The sequence below is a fragment of the Papio anubis genome, chromosome 13, assembly GCF_008728515.1.
Source record: "Papio anubis isolate 15944 chromosome 13, Panubis1.0, whole genome shotgun sequence".
NCBI classification, from domain to species: Eukaryota; Metazoa; Chordata; class Mammalia; order Primates; family Cercopithecidae; genus Papio; species Papio anubis.
The window spans coordinates 20,188,068-20,207,409 of NC_044988.1; the positions used below are offsets into that span (position 1 = coordinate 20,188,068).

The 19,342-nt window shown below is 36.6% G+C and overlaps 1 protein-coding gene across 9 annotated transcripts in view; it reads right to left on the reverse strand.

Moving 5' to 3' along the window:
* The window catches only part of VPS13A (vacuolar protein sorting 13 homolog A), a 256,982-nt gene that overhangs the window by 173,590 nt on the left and 64,050 nt on the right, over window positions 1-19,342 (reverse strand). For all 9 annotated transcript variants that reach the window (XR_001895953.3, XR_004177826.1, XM_017949941.3 and 6 more), the window contains exons 18-21: window positions 12,598-12,787; window positions 12,403-12,517; window positions 3,365-3,501; window positions 527-659 (exon numbers count right to left, since the gene is read on the reverse strand). Coding sequence is in view for 7 of the 9 variants with exons in the window: in XM_017949941.3 (XP_017805430.2) it covers window positions 527-659; window positions 3,365-3,501; window positions 12,403-12,517; window positions 12,598-12,787 (575 nt within the window). In the remaining 2 variants the exon portion in view is untranslated. The remainder of the gene's footprint in view (window positions 1-526; window positions 660-3,364; window positions 3,502-12,402; window positions 12,518-12,597; window positions 12,788-19,342) is intronic.

Genomic DNA, 19,342 nt, shown 5'->3' on the forward strand with positions numbered 1-19,342 from the left:
AGATACAAGTATGCCAAGGAGAGTGACCCTCGTCAGTCTTTGTATGGCTGTCCATGACTGTCAGAATCCCCAGGCTGCTTACTTCTGGTCCTGAGCAATATCTTCTGGTTATCCAGCTGTGTAGTAATACCAATATCATTTTCAATATGGGCCAACTTTGGTCAAAGACTGAAAAACACTGATATAGATCAGGATTTCTCGACCTCAGCACTACTGATATTTGTCATGAGGGACTGGCTTGTATATTGTAGGATGCTTAGTAGTATCCCTCACCTTCACCCACTAGATGCTAGGAGTGCCACACACCCTCTACCTGTAACAACCAAAGATATCTCCAGATATCAACAAATGTCTCTTGGGGGGCAAGACTGCTCCTGGTAAGAACAGCTAACCAATATTTACTATCATTTCTAATTCAAAAACATAGAAGTTCTAACACATTTAGGAGGAAGGTCTTCAAAGTGCCTAAAAACCTAATTAATCACTTCAACAAAATCAATCAACAGATAATGCATTTTATACTCACCAACTCTACTGTAAAGCAGCTGTATGCTTGTAAGTTGAATATCAAAGGAATCATAAGCTATATCCATTATCTCTTTAAGATTGGCCTCACCTTGTTTCACATCTGGTAATTCAGAACGACTTTTACTTGTCACCTTCAAGTTAATTTTAATAGTTTAGACTATGCAAAATACTTCAAAATGTAAGTATAAAGTTTTAATTTTTAGACCTATAATATAAAATGTTAATATGAGAGGATAAATTCACAAGTAAGCATACATAATAAGGCTATTAGAAAGGTCCTCATCCATGAGGTATATGATGAGAGAGAGAAAATAAATTTTTACATATTAGGATATATTTCCCATTTACTTACATTAAAAGAAAGAAACCAAGATGGTCCTGAAGAATAATACGTGTACAAATTCTTTAAATGTGATAAGAGGCCTTCTCATTAAGAGCAAGATCAAGAGACAAATTTAGCTTATAAAATGTTTCTACAGTATGACAAATACTGATATAGCTTTACAATAAGAAGTAAAAGAGTCCAGAATTAAATAGGATAGCTGAATTTTAGTTCCAACTCTGCCATTTATGCAACTCCAGGCAAGTTATATTTGCATCTCTCCTTTCTTGGCATACTGTGCACATTACTTTTCTCACTTAAACATCCTGGAGATGACTCCACAATAGTACATAAAGCTCTTACTCATAAAAATACATGTGTGTACACATATATTTTTTAACTTTTTTTCCCTCTATATAGCTCATGTGAAGTAAATCCTCAAAAAAAGATTATCTCTATTTGAAAAGTAATCAATTTTAGGTAACAGGTTAAGCAAATTGCCTAAAATCACAAAATTAGATATCCTTACTCCTAACTTTATGCTCTTTTATACCACACTGCCCTTGAAACAACTGAAAATTCAAATGTGAATAACAAGCTGTATAAATTTTATTATAAATATATACCCAGTGGGTGTTTACACAATTAACAAATGCAGAATTTTAAAAAATAGGATAAGGGAAGATGTCAGTACCAAGGACAGGCACGTATTTTTGTTAGGTGGCCAGAAACAGCATTCTAATATTATCCACCTCTCTTGGTTCTTTAAATTGTGATAGATATTCCTCTATATTTAATGATTTACAGCAATGCTGTCTAATAGAACTTCTACAATAACGGAAATGTTTTATATCAATGCTTTCAAATACAGGCCGGGCACAGTGGCTCACGCCTGTAATCCCAACACTTTGGGAAATCAATGACAGTGGATAACTTGAGGTCAGGGGCTCAAGACCAGCCTGACCAACATGGTGAAACCCCATCTCTACTAAAAATACAAAAATTGGCTGGGCATGGTGGTGCACACCTGAAATCCCAGCTACTTGGGAGGCTGAGGCAGAAGAATCACTTGAACTCGGGGGCAGAGGTTTCAGTGAGCTGAAATCATGCCACTGCACTCCAGCTTGGACAACAGAGTGAGACTATGTCTCAAAAACAAAAACAAAAAATACAGTAGCCACTAGCCACTTCTGACTATTAAACTCTTAAATGTGGCTAATATGACTAAGAAACTGAACTAATTTTATTTAATTTTAATTAATTTAAATAACTACATGTGGCTGGTCAGTGGGTACTACAGTGAAGAGTACAGATCTAGAATACCATAAAAAAATGTATTCTCCAGTGAAAATTTGGAAAGAAAAAAGTATATAATTAGGAAAAGAGGGCCAGGCGCGGTGGCTCATGCTTGTAATCCCAGCACTTTGGGAGGCCAAGGCGGGCGGATCACGAGGTCAGGAAATCAAGACCATCCTGGCTAACACAGTGAAACCCTATCTCTACTGAAAAATACAAAAAAGTTAGCCAGGCATGGTGGAGGGGGCCTGTAGTCCCAGCTACTGGGGAGGCTGGGGCAGGAGAATGGCATGAACCCGGGAGGCGGAGCTTGCAGTGAGCTGAAATCGCGCCACTGCACTCCAGCCTGGGCCACAGAGCCAGACTCTGTCTCAAAAAAAAAAAAAAGAAAAAAGAAAAAAAGGAAGTGACTTAGGTAAACAGAGGAAGGCCATTTCTCAATTTAGAATTATTTAATACAAATATTAAAATGTCTATATATATATAATTTTACATACAAAAAATTTCAGAAAGATGAAGATGTATTTGATTGTTTCCAGAATTCTCTCTCATTCTATATACTTTAAGTAATCAAGTAACAGATCTAAATTGAGAAAGAAATAAGCTTCTCAAGCATGACTCTCAAATACTATAAATATAAATCTTAGATTTGGGCCAGGTGTGGGGGCTCACGCCAGTAATCCCAGCACTTAGGGAGGCCAATGCAAGTGGATCACTTTAGTACAGGAGTTCGAGACCAGTCTGGGCAATATAGTGAAATTCTGTCTCTACTAAAAATACAAAAATTAGGCGGGTGTGGTGGCGGGCACATATAGTCCCAGATAGGAGGCTGAGGCCTGAGAATCACCTGAACCTAGGAGGCAGAGGTTACAGTAAGCCAAGGTCACAGTACTGTATTCCAGCCTGGGCGACAGAGCAAGACTGTGTCTCAAATCAATCAATCAATCAATCAATCAGTCAATCAATCAATCAATCAATCATAGATTCTAACCTGACCCTGCAGAGTTTAATTGGTCATTTTGTTTTCATAAGTGTAGGAAAACTACCTAATCGAGACTTCACTTTGTTTATCAGAAAGGAAGATTTCTCAAATCTTACTTATCTACCACAAATACAGGAAAAAAACCAACAAATCAAACTGTCTAAAAAATAAAATACATTTTAAACAAAGAAACACCCTAAATGATATATCATAAATCAAATATTATTAGTATATACCTTAAGATGACCAAGGTCCAAAAGAAGCAGATTTGATGTAGGACTAAAAATTCCATCTTGTGGGACAATAATATATGAAGCCTTCAAATTAATTCTGAGATCAAGAACTTTCTGTGTTTCAATAATATACAGTAGACCTGGAAAAAATGTAAATATTTTCTATGAATACTTTTCACAAATTACTCGAGAAATATAGAGTCACTAAATATATGAACTGATAAAACAATCTTAATGTAAAATTAGTATTAATTTTAAAATGACCTCAGCAAAATACTTCCAATATAAAATTTAAAATATCTGCCAATGCGTGCACTCCTATTTAAATATAGCTGAGTACAAAATTGGAGTAATTCCTCAAAAAAAATTTTTTAACCTATAAACTCAATTTTGGTAAAATTGGGAAGAAAGATATAGACCAAAAAAAACAAAAAAGTTTCAGTGGCATAAAACATTTATTCACAACAACTCTTAGAATCTACATAGATACTTCTCAAATCATAAACTTCATAGAGCTACACTTACCATACTGAACAATAATACTTGATCTTAGTATTATTCTGAGAATATAAAAAATCCTGGATTATCAAATCATCTTCAATAAAATCATATGTAAACCAGAAAAGGCAACAAACCAGAGTTTCCCATTCCCTAGGTCCTTCATTCACTTGGAGTTTTTTAGTTTAATAAATTTAATTCATTCACTTGCATGTGATTAGTATACCAAAGTCATCTATTTTATGTCCCTAAGTCCAGCATCAGCTTTTAAATCTAAACAAATTATTTTCTATGAGATGAGAACCCTTTCTTAAAATAAAAAATTATATGAGCAGCCATCAAATCAGTTTGAGTAAATAAAAGATATTTGACTTACAAAGTTTAAAAAGATCTGACACTCAAACAAAAAGGCACAGTTTTTCACACACACACACACACAAAACGTAGGCAGGTCGGTAACTTTTAATATAACCTTTAAAGTTAAGAATTTATCATTAAAGAATACATGTTCAAATTAAAGAATATGTCAACAATTTTAATGTACTTAAAATTACAAATAAATATATATACACAATTACAAAGCTTAAAAGCAGACACCGAACAAGTGTCAAGTGCCAACACATAATCAGCTTGATATACAAGCCAACAGAAAGGAAAATGAATAAATTAAAAGAAATTAAAATATCTTCTGTTTTAAATATCTATTTAAATTAAAATAGAAAATAAGTAATCTAAGTCTGTGCTACAGTTTGGTGTTTCACCCCTCCAAAACTCATGCTGACACCTGATTTTTAATGTTGAAGGTGGGACCCTAATAAGAGCTGTCTGAGTCACGGGGGCAGAGTCCTCACAAGCAGCTTGGTGTTGTCCTCATGGTAACAACTGAGTCCTTGCTCTGTGAGTTAGAGCTTGTTGTTTAAAAGAGCCTGGCACCTCCTTCGTTTCCCTTGCCATGTGATCTCTGCACATGTGGGCTCCCTAACCCTTTCTGCCATGAGTGGAAGCATTCTGAAACCCTCACCAAAAGGAGATGCTGGAGTCATGCTTCTTGTACAGCCTGTAGAACCATGAAACAAATAAACCTCTTTTCTTCACAAATTATGCTGCCTCCAGTATTCTTTATAAAAATAACACTAATAAATTATATCTGGGACGGCTCTTCCTTGAAATATGAGAAACTATAATCAAAACTGTGTCATCTTTAAGGGATTCCAGTGGCCTTGCCCAGGCAGCCCAAGCAAGACTCTAGTAGAGAGAGGAAGAAAAAACCTTGGCATTTCCCATAGCCTGTAAGAAGCAAATTCAAGTGAAATCTCTTAAAATGAGGATGGGAGGAGAGATGAGATAGAGGTTTGAAAACAGACTGACAGATCATCAAAAATTCTGAAGATCATCCAATTAGCCTGAAACTTAAGAGCAGAATTGACTCAAACAGTTATTCATTCTTTTTCCCCAAATGATTTGGATTCAAACACAGATGGCATGATTTTACTAAAGCAACAAGAAGCATCCAGAAGGGTCAATCTGACATTCAAGATTCTCCAGAGTCTGTCTGTTAAGCATTTCTCTATCTTCATTTCCATCTCTAGTCTAAGGATTCCTCGTGTATTCTGGCCTCTACAAATCAAAGTTCTGGTACTCCTTGGAAGTTCTACCGTAAGCCTTAGTTTCAACAAAGCCTTTCTTGATGCCAGGACACAATGATTTCTCTAAGTTATTTTTAATGGAAGAGAGTGGAGAGTATTTTATTTTGAGCTTAAGTGTATTGGGTCTCTCCCCTATTTTCCATTGCACTTACAACAAAATCCTAACTGCTTAATATGATTTTCATTTTTGCATAATCAAGAGTATGCATCTTTAACATCCCTCCGCTCTCCCCTCATTACATTAGAACCAGTTCAGCTTTCCACAACTTCCAAATTCACCCAACTGTTTGCTAAGTTAAGCTCTTCACAGTTGACCATCACCTTGAAGGCTCTTTCTTATACCCTTTAGCAGTGTGGATCCTACAAATATATCTGGTCTTAATGTTGAATTTTCAGAGATCTTCTCTGACACTACCACCAAAACTAAATTGGGGCATCTATCATTCTCATTTCCTTAACAGCATTTGGGCTGATTATAGAATTGTTTCCTCACTCAGCTCCAAATTCACCCACTTGTCTGCTCTGTGAAAGTAGATTTGAGTTGCTTAAATGATTTTTCTTTGCCAACTAGCACTGAAATAGATAATGAACACAGGAGAGACACTGCAGGAGAAAAGAGTTTGCTTCCTGGTTCCAGTACACTCATTTAGCAATATCCTGCAACACTGCGCCTTCCTCCAACACAATGCATGCCGTGCACAAGGGCCGACAGCACTCAAAAGCCAGTATTCTGCCCCTAGAAGCCTCCTCAGGTGGTTTCACAGCAGAACGAGGGCAGTGAGACGTTGCCCCATGAATATTTTTCCCTTTTCACCTCAGAGGATGGATTTCCAGAGTTTTAGAGAGCAGGTTACCAGAAAGACACCAGCATGACTTTTCTGCCATTCAGTGACTCACAGAGGTTCCTTCTCCAACAAGATGTGGATTTCAATTCTCAGGGAAGACAGAGACCTCTTCCTAGGGAACACTGTCTCAATTCTATATTCCTTATAACTACTCTTCTTAAATACATGTATTTTTGGAGACAGCATCTCACTCTGTCACTTAGGCTGCAATGTAGGAGTTGCTATCATAGCTCACTGCAGTCCTGACCTCCTGGGCTCAAGCAATCTTCCAGTCTCTGGCCTGCCAAGTAGCTGGGACAATAGGTACACGCCACCAAACCTGACAAATTTTGTAATTTTTTGTAGAGACAGGGTCTTACTATGTTTTCCGGGCTGGTCTCCAACTCCTGACCTCAAGTGTTCCTCCCCGCTTGGACACCAAAAGCTCTGGGATTACAAGTATGAGCCACAACACTTGGCCCCTTGCTATATTCTTTAAATTTACTCTTTGGAGTAACAAAACAATCCTTCATTACGGTTAATAATTCATTACATTAAATATACCCATCAAAATTACTGTGTGGTTTTACTCTCCTGATTGGACCCATATGGCATTAATCAAAATTTTCCAGTAGATTGCTCTTAGTTTCATATTTGTCCTATCCATAAAAGTGTAACATCCATCAATAGGCAAGAACTACATCCATTCTGGTCATTGCTATGTTCCCTAAAACCTAGCACAGCGTCTGACATATAGATTAGACTCTTTATATATATTTAAATGAGTAAATAAATGAAATAACTGAAAGAAAATGATTTGCTATGATCCTATCAGAGAACCTTGTACTCTGAAAGAAGAGTTTTAGCAAATGATCACATCTGTTTTCCTGCCAGAGACAAAGGATAACTAGTTGAGCAGGTTCTGTAAGCTCATGACATACTCGACAACAAAAAGACCTGAAAGACCTTGAGTTCCTAGAAAGGAAGGGGGAAATAACAAGCTGAGCATCCCTAATCTGAAAATCCAAAATCAAAATGCTTCAGGATCTAAAACTTTTTCAGCACCACAATAACATGATGCTCAAAGATCATATTCACAGAAAATGCTTCTTAGAACACTCTGAATTTCATATTTCCCAATTAAGGATGTTCAACAAGTAAGTAAAATGCAAATATTCCAATATCCAAAGAAATCTGAAATATTTCTGATCCCAAACATTTCTGCTAAGGGATATTCAACCTATAATACAACAAAGAAACCAGGATATTAATAGAGGAGAATGTAACAAAATAAAAGGAAGAAAGGAGGAAAATGAGGGAAGGAAAGAACCTAAGTAACCTGAGTCATTATAACATATATGAGTCCCTTCACAAATAGGTAAATTTTAACTTTCTAGAAAAAATCCAAAATACATTAAATTTAAAAAATTAAGCACAAAAACCTATCATAGAATCTTTCCATTTTTTTCATAGAATTAGCATTTTTATACTATTGGTGTAGAAAAGAAAACAAAGTTGGAAGAACAGACTCCAAATTTTAGAGGTTATTATGTACAGAAGCTAAAATACTGAAGACTTCCACTTTCTAAAACATGTTTCTGTAACATGTGAACTTTATATTGTGGATATTTACTGTTTGGTAATTTTTTTAAGTAATAAAGTTTAGGAAAACAAATCTTAAGAAATAAAAATATCTCAAAATCTGGATGTCTGTAGTGTGTTTCCAATATGATTAATTTCTATTTATGAGTTTCTATCAATCAAGAACAACTGACTAGAAGTAGCCTGATCTTATGCTTTGGTTTCTACTCAGTATATAATATACCAATATACAGAATGTGAACTAGAAATGGAATTCCCAGATTTTAACAAAGAATACAGGAATAAATGCAAACCCTACAGTTTCTAGAGGTAAGGTATTCACGTACGATCTAATTTAAAACATTCGGATATAAAAATAGTAGAGAAAAATGAGCAAAAGCCAGAGAAGAAAGACACATATATTTTGAAGAATATAACACATACTTTTCCGTGAAAAAAAAGAAAAATTAATAATGAATCAAGAAGCATATTACAATATAGCCTAACAAAAGACAACTAGTTAGACATTTCCTGAAGGTCTTATCAAAATGTGAAGTGATTTCTTGACTCACTTATCTAAATTATTTTATCTTAGGAGAGAGAACAAAGGAAAATGACAGATAGTACATCTCATATCTACCAACAAGGATAAAGTGAATATAATAAAAATGGCAAGAGAAAAACTATAATTTCATGCCAGATTTTATAGCCACCAAAATGGGACAAATTCTGAGTTCAATTAGAAGTGTACTCCAGACTTAACAAAACCAGAATTTTAAAACTTTGACAATGAAATTGGATCTTACTCCAATGAGAATTTCAGCCTCTCAGAACAGAGGAAACAGAAGACAAAGATGGAGAGTCTAGCAAGAGTTCTCCTCACAAATCTGAAACATTAAAGGACACTCACTCAAAGAAAGAATAATCCTGAAATTAAACCTTCCTCTCCCTAAAACACACTCACAGGGGGATGCAAACAAAGGCCCTGAGAAAAATTAGAAGAAAAAGGTAATACCTCTGTGAATTGTAACTATGATACATTCCTCAAGGAGGTATGTAGCCCAACAATTCTTTGGCAGTCCAGAATGTCTTAGAATGTCTTAAGCAATGAATTTAGTTATGCCACCAACATACCCAAGGTACCTGGCAGAAGAAATATAAATCTTCCCTGAATGAAGGCTCAGTTATCTCAGGCTTCAGAGAATTCTCCCAAATAATATTCTAAGGAAAATGAGCAGATTACAATGAAAAATTACCAAGCATAAAAAGACACACATTACCATGAGTAAGAATCAAAAGAAACAAAAGACAGAAGATAGGAAAAAGAGAACCACAAAAGCCTTCACATAACGGACTATCTGAAGAGAGAGAACTAACTGGTGAGACAGAATATAAAATACTGTACTTATGATCTCTAAAAAAAAAAAAAAAAAAAAGACGACAAGTGTAAAGATATCCATGGGAAATACAAAACCAAAAAAGAATGACAACACAGATTTTAAATTTAACCAAACAGAATTCCTAAAGGGAAAAATATAATCACTGAAATTAAACTTAATGAAGAGATTTGATACCACATTGGACATGGCTAAAAAAGGACTCAGTAAACTAAAAGATAAATTAGAAGAAATGACCCAGCATGTAACACAGAGAAGAACAGATGGAAACAAAGCAGGATACAGAAGTTAAGGAGAATGGAAGATGGAGTAAGAAAGGCTAAAATTCATTTAGCCAGAATTCCAGAAGAGAATATATGTAAAGAGTTAGTGGCTAATAATTTTCCAGACAGATTTTCTAGAAATCATTACAATTCATTAAAAATCCCAGTACTCAGATTCATGAAATCCAATGAATCCCAAAAAGGATATATAAAGCAAATCTATAGCTGGATACACCAAATTGCAACAACAGAATACAAAAGATAAAAAGTTCTTGAATGTAAAAGGGTAGATAATGTACAAAAAAACAGCAGACACACTGACACCTGAATTCTCAACATCAGTAATGAAAACCTAAAGACAGAATGGCCTCTTCAATGTGTTAAGGAGAAAATGAACATCAACCTTTAATTCTATATGCAGTAGTGTCATGCCAAACTAATATACAATGGGGCATGGTGGCTCATGCCTGTAATCCCAGCACTTTGGGAGGCTGAGGGAGATGGATCACCTGAGGATAGGAGGTCCAGACCAGCCTGGCCAACATGGTGAAACCCCATCTCTAGCAAAAATACAAAAATTAACTGGGCATGAAGGCATACCCCTGTAATTCCAGCTACTCAGAAGGCTGAGGCAAAATAAGTGCTTGAACCCAGGAGGCAGAGGTTGCAGTTAGCCGAGATTATGTCACTGCACCCCAGCCTGGCCGACAGAGCAAGACTCTGTATCAAAAAAAAAAAAAAAAAAAAAGCACAGATTTGCCACCAGCAGATTCTTACAAGATAAAATATTTACAAGGGAAGTTTACAAATGAACTTCCAGGCCAGGCACGGTGCCTCACTCCTGTAATCCCAGCACTTTGGGAGGTCGAGGCAGATGGATCACCTGAGGTCAGGAGTTTGAGAGCAGCCTGGCCAACATGGTGAAATCCCATATCTATTAAAAATTTTTTTAAAAAATAGCCAGACATTGTGGTGGGTGACTGTAATCCTAGCTAGTCAGGAGGCTGAGGCAGGAGAATTGCTAGAACCCAGGAGACGGAGGTTGGAAAAAGAAAAAAAAAAGATGAACTTCCAACAGAAAGAAAATAAAATCAGATAAAAAGTGTAGGTGTAAGAGAAATGAAGAGCAAAGAAGGTAGTAAATGCATAAGTAATTCTAAACTACCATGAACTATACGCATATAGTCCAATAAAGTTTTTTTTAAGTACAAAAATTAGTATATGGGGATAGTACATAAAGTTCAACAGTACTAAAGTCCATATAATGACTAGGAGAATATAAAATTATTCATTATATTTATATTTTTATAAAAATGTATACTGTAATTTCTAAAATAAAAAGAGATAGAGAATATTTAACTTCCCGATCGAATGTAGGGAAGGGGGAAGAAAGGCATCCTAGAATTTACCCAAAGGAAGGCAAGAAAAGTAAAACAAGGAAAACCAAATTCAAAAGCACAAAATAGGTTGTTAGACATAAGCCTAAATACATTAATTAAATGCAAACAGTAGATATAAATAAAAAATAAGGATCATAAATTTAGATTGGAAAAAATCCTATTACCTGTTGTTGACTTGACACATCTGAAAACATATAGGGAAAAAGTAAAAATAAAAGAAAAAACATACACCAGGTAAATTCTAACGAAAAGAAACTTTGTACTTCATACTGATACCAGATCAAAAATAAAATAAAGTAAAAAAGTGCAAAGGGAAAAAAATTAAAGCATTAAAAATATAGGTGGTCAACTTTACACAGATAAAATATTTGGTTTATAGGAGGAAAAATAATTTACTCCTGCATGTACTTAATGACAGCCTTAAAATTTATTTTTTTAAATTTTTATTATTATTATGTTGTGTGTGTGTGGCAGAGTGTCGCTCCGTTGCCCAGGCTGGTGAAACCCGCTCTCTATTAAAACCCCATCTCTATTATGGTTTTGCCATGTTGGCCAGGCTGGTCTCAAACTCTGACCTCAGGTGATCCAACCGCCTCGGCTTCCCAAAGTGCTGGGATTACAGGCGTGAGCCACCATGCCCAGCCAAATTTATTTTTTTAAACAAACTGACAGATCTATTAGAAATAGAAAAATCCACAATTGATAACGAGGCATTTTTCATGTATTTCTCTTAATAACTGTTAGAACTAGGTGACAAAAGGATACAAAAAACTTGAAGTACACGATTAACAATCCATACCTAATGAATAGGTACAGATATGAAAAGACAGGCTTTTCAGCATATGAGGAACATTTTTTTTTAGCATCATATATTGAGTTAGAAAACAAGTCCTAACCAATTACAAAGCATTAAAATCATACAGATAATCTCTATGGTCAACTATTTAATTAAAAAGTTCAATCTGTAATCTTAAATTTTCCTACAAAGAAATCTCCAAAACCAAGGGGTTTTACTGTTAAGCTCTGCCAAATATTTAAGGAAGAAATAATACCTGACCTTATTCAAACTCTCCTAGAGAATAAAAAAGGATAGAACTTTTTTCCCTGAGGCTGATATATCAAAATCTGGAACGCATTCTAAGAAAGGAAAACGAGAGGCCAGTTTTTGTCATAAATAGTGGTCCAAGTATCCTAAGCAAAATTCTGCAACTAACTTAAACGTGGTTACTAGGTATCAACTTTCTGAGTGTAAAAAATGATTATGGTTTTATCTGCCTTTAAACATAAAAGTACTAAATTAGTTTCTGTTAACTAAAACCAGTCTAGAAATATCATAAATTTAAAATAAACTTTACTAAAAATATTCTACCATAAATAAAAGTTTAATATAGGATACAGTATTTAATTCATCAACATTAATATTGGCATTTACCTGTTGCTGTCTTATTGCGAAATTCTTCCAGTTTTGTCAAAGTTGCTGAAGTGAGCTGTGCTAGATGTACCTCTTTTGGAGGTCTGAAGAATTCCACTATACTATTCACTGTCCTCTGTTAAAATAAACATCATTATCACAAACTCAAAGCAAACTAAATTATATTAAAACTTAGTAATTTAAAAACATGCTTACTGCATCATATATGATTTCTAAAGGTTCAGCTTCTATGATACACCTCTGAGTAACAGTTTCATCTAATGGATTTATCTCAAATGTAATTTGGAAGAGTGACATTGCATCATCCAATGAAGACAGGAGGCGGGGTTTTTCTGAATTATCTGGTAAGCCAGTAATATGAAATGAATCTATTTTAGTTTCAAATCTGCATTTAAAAAAAAAAGAACAAAAGTTAGTGATCAGTAAAACTGTAAAGGATTTTTACAATTGAAAATGATTTAAAATATTAATGAAGACAACTTCACTTTGCGTTTCTGACTCCAGTCCATTCCCATCAAAGAAGATATACAATGGTTCCTCTAAATTGACATAGATTAATTCACAAAGAATCCTATTTGTGTTGATTTCTATGTAACAAAGTTATAATAAGCTAAAATTAAAATGACAGTAAATCTACAATGCTTAATGTAAAACTGAAAAGTTTTGCACATACAACACAACTCCACACACGTTTTATTCTAAAAATAAAAATAAACATTTAAAGACCAGACATGTGGCTCACAGCCATAATCAAAGCGTTTTGGGAGGTTGAAACAGGCGGATAACTTGAGGTCAAGAGTTCGAGACCAAACTGGCCAACATGGTGAAACCCCGTCTCTACTAAAAATACAAAAGTTAGCCAGGCGTGGGGGCGTTTGCCTGTAGTCCCAGCTACTCAGGAGGCTGAGGCAGGAAAATCGCTTGAACCAGGGAGGTGGAGGTTGCAGTGAGCCGAGGTCATGTCACTGCCCTCCAGCCTGGGCAACAGAGTAAGATTCTGTCTCAAAAAAATAAAACAATAAAATAAACATTTAAAAACCAAGGATGAGGCAGGACTTCGAGAATGACTATGTGAGGAGCTCAGCAACTCTTCTCCCCAGCAAACCAAACAGGGAAAGAACAAGTGAAAATTATAAAATCTCTGGAAATTGATCTAAGGGCATACAGCAAACAGAAAAACTTTTATTCAAGAAAATCTAGGCTGGGCACAGTGGCTCACGCCTGTAATCTCAGCACTTTGGGAGGCCGAGGCAAGGGGATCACGAGGTCAAGAGATCGAGACCATCCTGGCCAACATGGTGTAACTCCGTCTCTACTAAAAATACAAAAATTAGCTGGGAGTGGTGGTACCTGCCTGTAATCCCAGCTACTCAGGAACCTGAGGCAGGAGAATCTCTTGAACTCAGGAGGCAGAGTGAGCCGAGATTGTGCCACTGCACTCCAGCCTGGCGACAGAGTACACTCCATCTCAAAACAAACAAACAAAAATCTGCTGAAATTTGATAAGAACAGGGAGAGCTTGTGGCATCTGAGCTATGACCATCTTCCACCTCTAATCCCCACACCACATTACAGAAAATCTACATTAATATGGGTGCAGCTAAGAAGATATCGTCACACGGCATTCTCCTCTTTATGTCTATCTTCAAATTGTCTTCTCTAGTCTGTCTTATTTTCCGAGTCTGTGTCCAAATTTCTCTTTTCTTTGAAGAGCACACATCATTCAGTTAGAGCAAACACTAATACAGCATGAACTAATTTTAACTTGATTACATCTGCAAAGACTATTTCCAAATAAGGCTGTATTTGCAGGTACTGGGAATTAGAAATTGACATACTGTTTTGGATGACACAATTCTACCCACTACAGTAGGTAGACAAATGGAAAACTACATCTTCAACAATCAACAACAAACCACGGAGGGGGGGAAATCTAATCTCCACAGTTACCACATTATACCACTCAAAACATCAAGTTTTAAACAGAAAATGTACAAAGCATACACAGAAAAGAGAAGACTAGACATTATGTTCACTAAGCCAACATGTTAAATAAGCTGTCTTACACTCAAAAACTAAAGAAAACCAGGAAAACAACATTTGAGCGCAGAATATAAATCAACAGAAATTATTACAAAGAACCAAATAGAAATTTTGAAGGTGGAAAGTACAACAGCCAATATGAAAATTCACTACAGATGTTCCTTGATTTATAATGGGGTAATGTCCCAATAAAATCATTGTAAGTTGAATATGTCATAAGTTTAAAATGCACTTGACACACCTAGCCTACCAAGCATCATAGCCTAGCCTACCCTACCTTAAATGTACTCAGAATAGTTATATTAGCCTACAGTTGGGAAAAATCATCTAACACAAGGCCTATTTTACAATAAAATGTTAAATAGCTTATGGAATTTATTCAGTACTGTACTGAAAAGTGAAAAACAAAGGTTGTATGGATACTCAAAGTAAGATGTCTACTAAATATGGATCACTTTTGCACCATTCTAAAATCAAAAAATCGTAAGCTAAACAATCATGATTTGGGAACCATCTGCAGAGAGGTTTAACAGAGGATGTAAGCAGCCCAAAGAAAGAACCATCAAACTTGAATATAGGACACTGAAATGACTGAGTCTGAGGAGCATAAAGAATAATGAAGAACAATGAACAGTGCCTAAAGTGGGAGACCATCAAGTGGAACAACATATACACTACGGGACTCTCCGAAGGACATGAGAAAAAGAAAAGATATTAAAAATACTGCGAGAAGTAATGGCCAGAAACTTCTCAAATTTGATAAAGAACACAAATTTATAAATCCGAGAAGCTCAAAGACCTCCAATTAGGATAAACTCAGAGACTCACACGGAGACATATTATAACCCAACTGTCAAAAGCCAAAAAAGGAAAACCTTGAAAGCAGCAAGAGAGAAGCAACTCATCACATATATGAGATACTTAATAGATTAACAGCTAATTTCTCCTCAGAAACTATGCAGTCCAAATGGCAGCAAGATCATGTACTTAAAGTGCTAAATGAAAAAAAAAAAAAGTCAACCAAGAAATCTATATATCACAAAACTATCCTTCTAAAATGAAGGAAAAATGAACACATTTCCAGATGAACAAAAACTGAGTCTGTCATTAGTAGACTTGCCCCACAAGAAAGGCTAAAGGGAGTCCTAAAGGCTGCAATGAGAGGATACTCGATAGTAATTTGAAGCCATACAAATAAATAAAAAACCCTTGTAATGCTAACTACATAAGCAAAGAAAAAAGCCAGTAATTGCATTTTTGGTTTTTAACTCCTCTTTTTAATTCCTCTATGATTTAAAGACAAACACATAAAAATAAATATAAACCTAGGCTAATGAATACATGTATGTAAAACAGTAATTTGTGAAAATGATAACATAAAGATGAAGAATGGAGCTGCATAAGAGTAGAGTTTTTATACACTATTAAAGTTAAGTTAGTGTCAATTCAAATTTGACTGTCTTAAATTCGGAATGTTAATTGTAATCCCTACGGTAGCCCTGAACAAAATGACTAAAATATGTTTGGAAAAAGAAATGAGGAAGAAATAGAAATATATACTCAAAAAAAATAACAAACACTAAGAAGACAGTATTGACGGTGAAACCCCGTCTCTCTTAAAAAAAAATACAAAAAACTAGCCGGGCGAGGTGGCGGGTGCCTGTAGTCCCAGCTACTCAGGAGGCTGAGGCAGGAGAATGGCGTGAACCTGGGAGGTGGAGCTTGCAGTGAGCCGAGATCCGGCCACTGCACTCCAGCCTGGGTGACAGAGCCAGACTCCGTCTCAAAGAAAAAAAGAAAAAAAAGAAGACAGTATTGAGGAATTGAAGGGACAGAAGGTATAAGACATACAATAAACAAATAGCAAAATGGCAGAACTTCTTGCCTACCAGTAAACACGTTAAATGTAAACAAAATTAAACTAATCAAAGGAAAGACAGAGACTGGCAGATTGGATGAAAAAAAACATGATACAACAATACAGATGCTCCTCAACTTATGACTCATTATTTCCCAATAAACCCATCAAAAATATTCCAAGTCAAAAATGTATTTAATATACCTAGCCTAAGTCAGGGACCATAGGCATACTGCCTTAAAGAGACACATTTTACAGCCAAAGACACATACGGGTTGAAAGTGAAATGATGAAAAAAGATATTGCATGTAACTCGTAACCAAAAGAGAGCTGGGTGGTTATACTAACATATAAAATAATCTTTAGCCAGGTATGGTGGCTCACACCTTTAATCCCAGCTACTCGAGAGGCTGTGGTGGGAAGATCACTTGAGCCCAGGAATTCAAGGCTGCAGTAAGGCTATGACTACACCATTGCACTCAAGCCTGGGTGGCAAAGCAAGACCCTGTATCTAAATGAATTAATTAACTTAAATATCTTTCAATAGAAAACTGTGACAAGAAAAAAAAGGTCATTATATTTTGATTAAGAGGCTCAATTCATCAAAGATACAATAATTACAAACATGTATACACCAAACAAAGTTCCCAAAATATATGAATCACACCTTGAAAGAATTAAAGGGAGAAATAGCTCACAATAACACTTAGAAATTTCAAGCTCCCACTTCCATTAAATGAGGAACATTTAGGCAGAGGAACAATCAAGTAATAGAGAACCCAAACAACATTATAAACCAACCACATGTAACAGACAAATATGGACTACTCTACCCAACAACAGCAAGATACATTCTTCTCAAGTGCAAGCACATGGAACATTCTCCAGGACAGAACAAACATTAGGTCACAAAACAAATCACAATAAGTTTAACAAGAAAATACACCAAGCATCTTCTCCAACCATAATGGAATCAAATTAGAACTGAACAGAAGAAAAACTGAAACATTCACAATTATGTGGAAATTAAACACGCTTAAAGAAGGAACAGGTTAAAAAAAAAAAAAAAAAAAACACAACAGAAATCAGAAAATATGTTGAAATGGATGCAAATCAAACACAATATTACAAAACATACAAGATGTATCCAAAGCAGTTTTCATAGGGAAATTTTTGTCTGCAAATGCCTACATTAAAAAAGAAAGACTATCAAACCAAAAACTTCACTTTACACTTTGAAGAACTACAAAGAGCCGGGGGACATGCCCAAGATGGCCGAATAGGAACAGCTCCAGCCTCCAGCTCCCAGCATGAGCAACACAGAAGACAGGTGATTTCTGCATTTTCAACTGAGGTACCGGGTTCATCTCACTGGGGCGTGTCGTGTCGGACAGTTGGCGCTGGTCCAAGGGTGCAGCCCAACCAGTGAGAGCTGAAGTGGAGGAAGCACCGCCTCACCTGGGAAGCACAAGGGGGAAGGGAATTGGGAATCCTTTTCCTAGCCAAAGGAAATTGAGACACACAACACCTGGAAAATCCCACCCTAATACCACCCTAGTATTAGGGTGGGTAACTCCAACCCTAATACTATGCTTTACCAAGGGTCTTAGCAAACGGCACACCAGGAGATTATATCCCACACCTGGCCCAGAGGGCCCCACGCCGACGGAGCCTCCCTCATTGCCAGAACAGCAGTATGAGATCTAACTGCAAGGTGGCAGCGAGGCTGTGGGGGGGCGCCCGCCATTGCTGAGGCTTAAGTAGGTAAACAAAGCCCCTGGGAAGCTCGAATTGGGTTGAGCCCACCATAGCTCAAGGAGGCTGGCCTGCCTCTATAGACTCCTCCTCTGGGGACAGGTCATAGCTAAACGAAAAACAGTAGAAACCTCGGCAGAGGTAAATACCCCCATCTGACAGCTTTGAAGAGAACAGTGGATCTCCCAGCATGGAGGTTGAGATATGAGAATGGACAGACTGCCTGCTCAAGTGGGTCCCTGACCCTTGAGTTGCCTAACTGGGAGACATCCCCCACTAGGTGCAGATCGACACCTCACACCTCATACGGGGGGTACACCCCTGAGACGAAGCTTCCAGAGGAAGAATCAGACAGCAACACTCGCTGTTCAGCAATATCCTATCTTCTGCAGCCTCCGCTGCTGATACCCAGGCAAACAGGTCCTGGAGTGGACCTCAAGCAAACTCCAACAGACCTGCAGCTGAGAGTCCTGATTGTTAGAAGGAAAACTAACAAACAGAAAGGACACCCACCCCAAAACCCCATCAGTACATCAACATCATCAAAGACCAAAGGCAGATAAAACCACAAAGATGGGGAAAAAGCTGTGCAGAAAAGCTGGAAATTCAAAAAATCAGAGCACATCTCCCCCTCCAAAGGAACGCAGCTCATCGCCAGCAACACAACAAACTGGACGGAGAATGACTTTGATAGGTCGAGAGAAGAAGGCTTCAGTCGATCAAACTTTTCAGAGCTAAAGGAGGAACGATGTAACCAGTGCAAAGAAACTAAAAGTCATGAAAAAAGATTTGACAAACGGCTAACTAGAATAACCAATGTAGAGAAGTCCTTAAAAAAACTGATAGAGATGAAAACCATAACACGAGAACTACATGACAAATGTACAAGCTTCAGCAACCGACTCGATCATCTGGAAGAAAGACTATCAGTGACTGAAGATCAAATGAATGAAATGAAGCGAGAAGTGTAGAGAAAAAAGAGTAACAAGAAATGAACAAAGCTTCCAAAAAATATGGGATTACATGAAAAGACCAAATCTATGTCTGATTGGTGTGCCTGAAAGTGATGGGGAAAATGGAACCAAGTTGGAAAACACTCTGCAGGATATCATCCAGGAGAACTTCCCCAACCTAGCAAGGCAGGCCAACATTCAAATTCAGGAAATACAGAGAACACCACAAAGATATTCCTCGAGAAGAGTAACTCCAAGACACATAATTCTCAGATTCACCAAAGTTGAAATGAAGGAAAAATGTTAAGGGCAGTCAGAGAGAAAGGTCGGC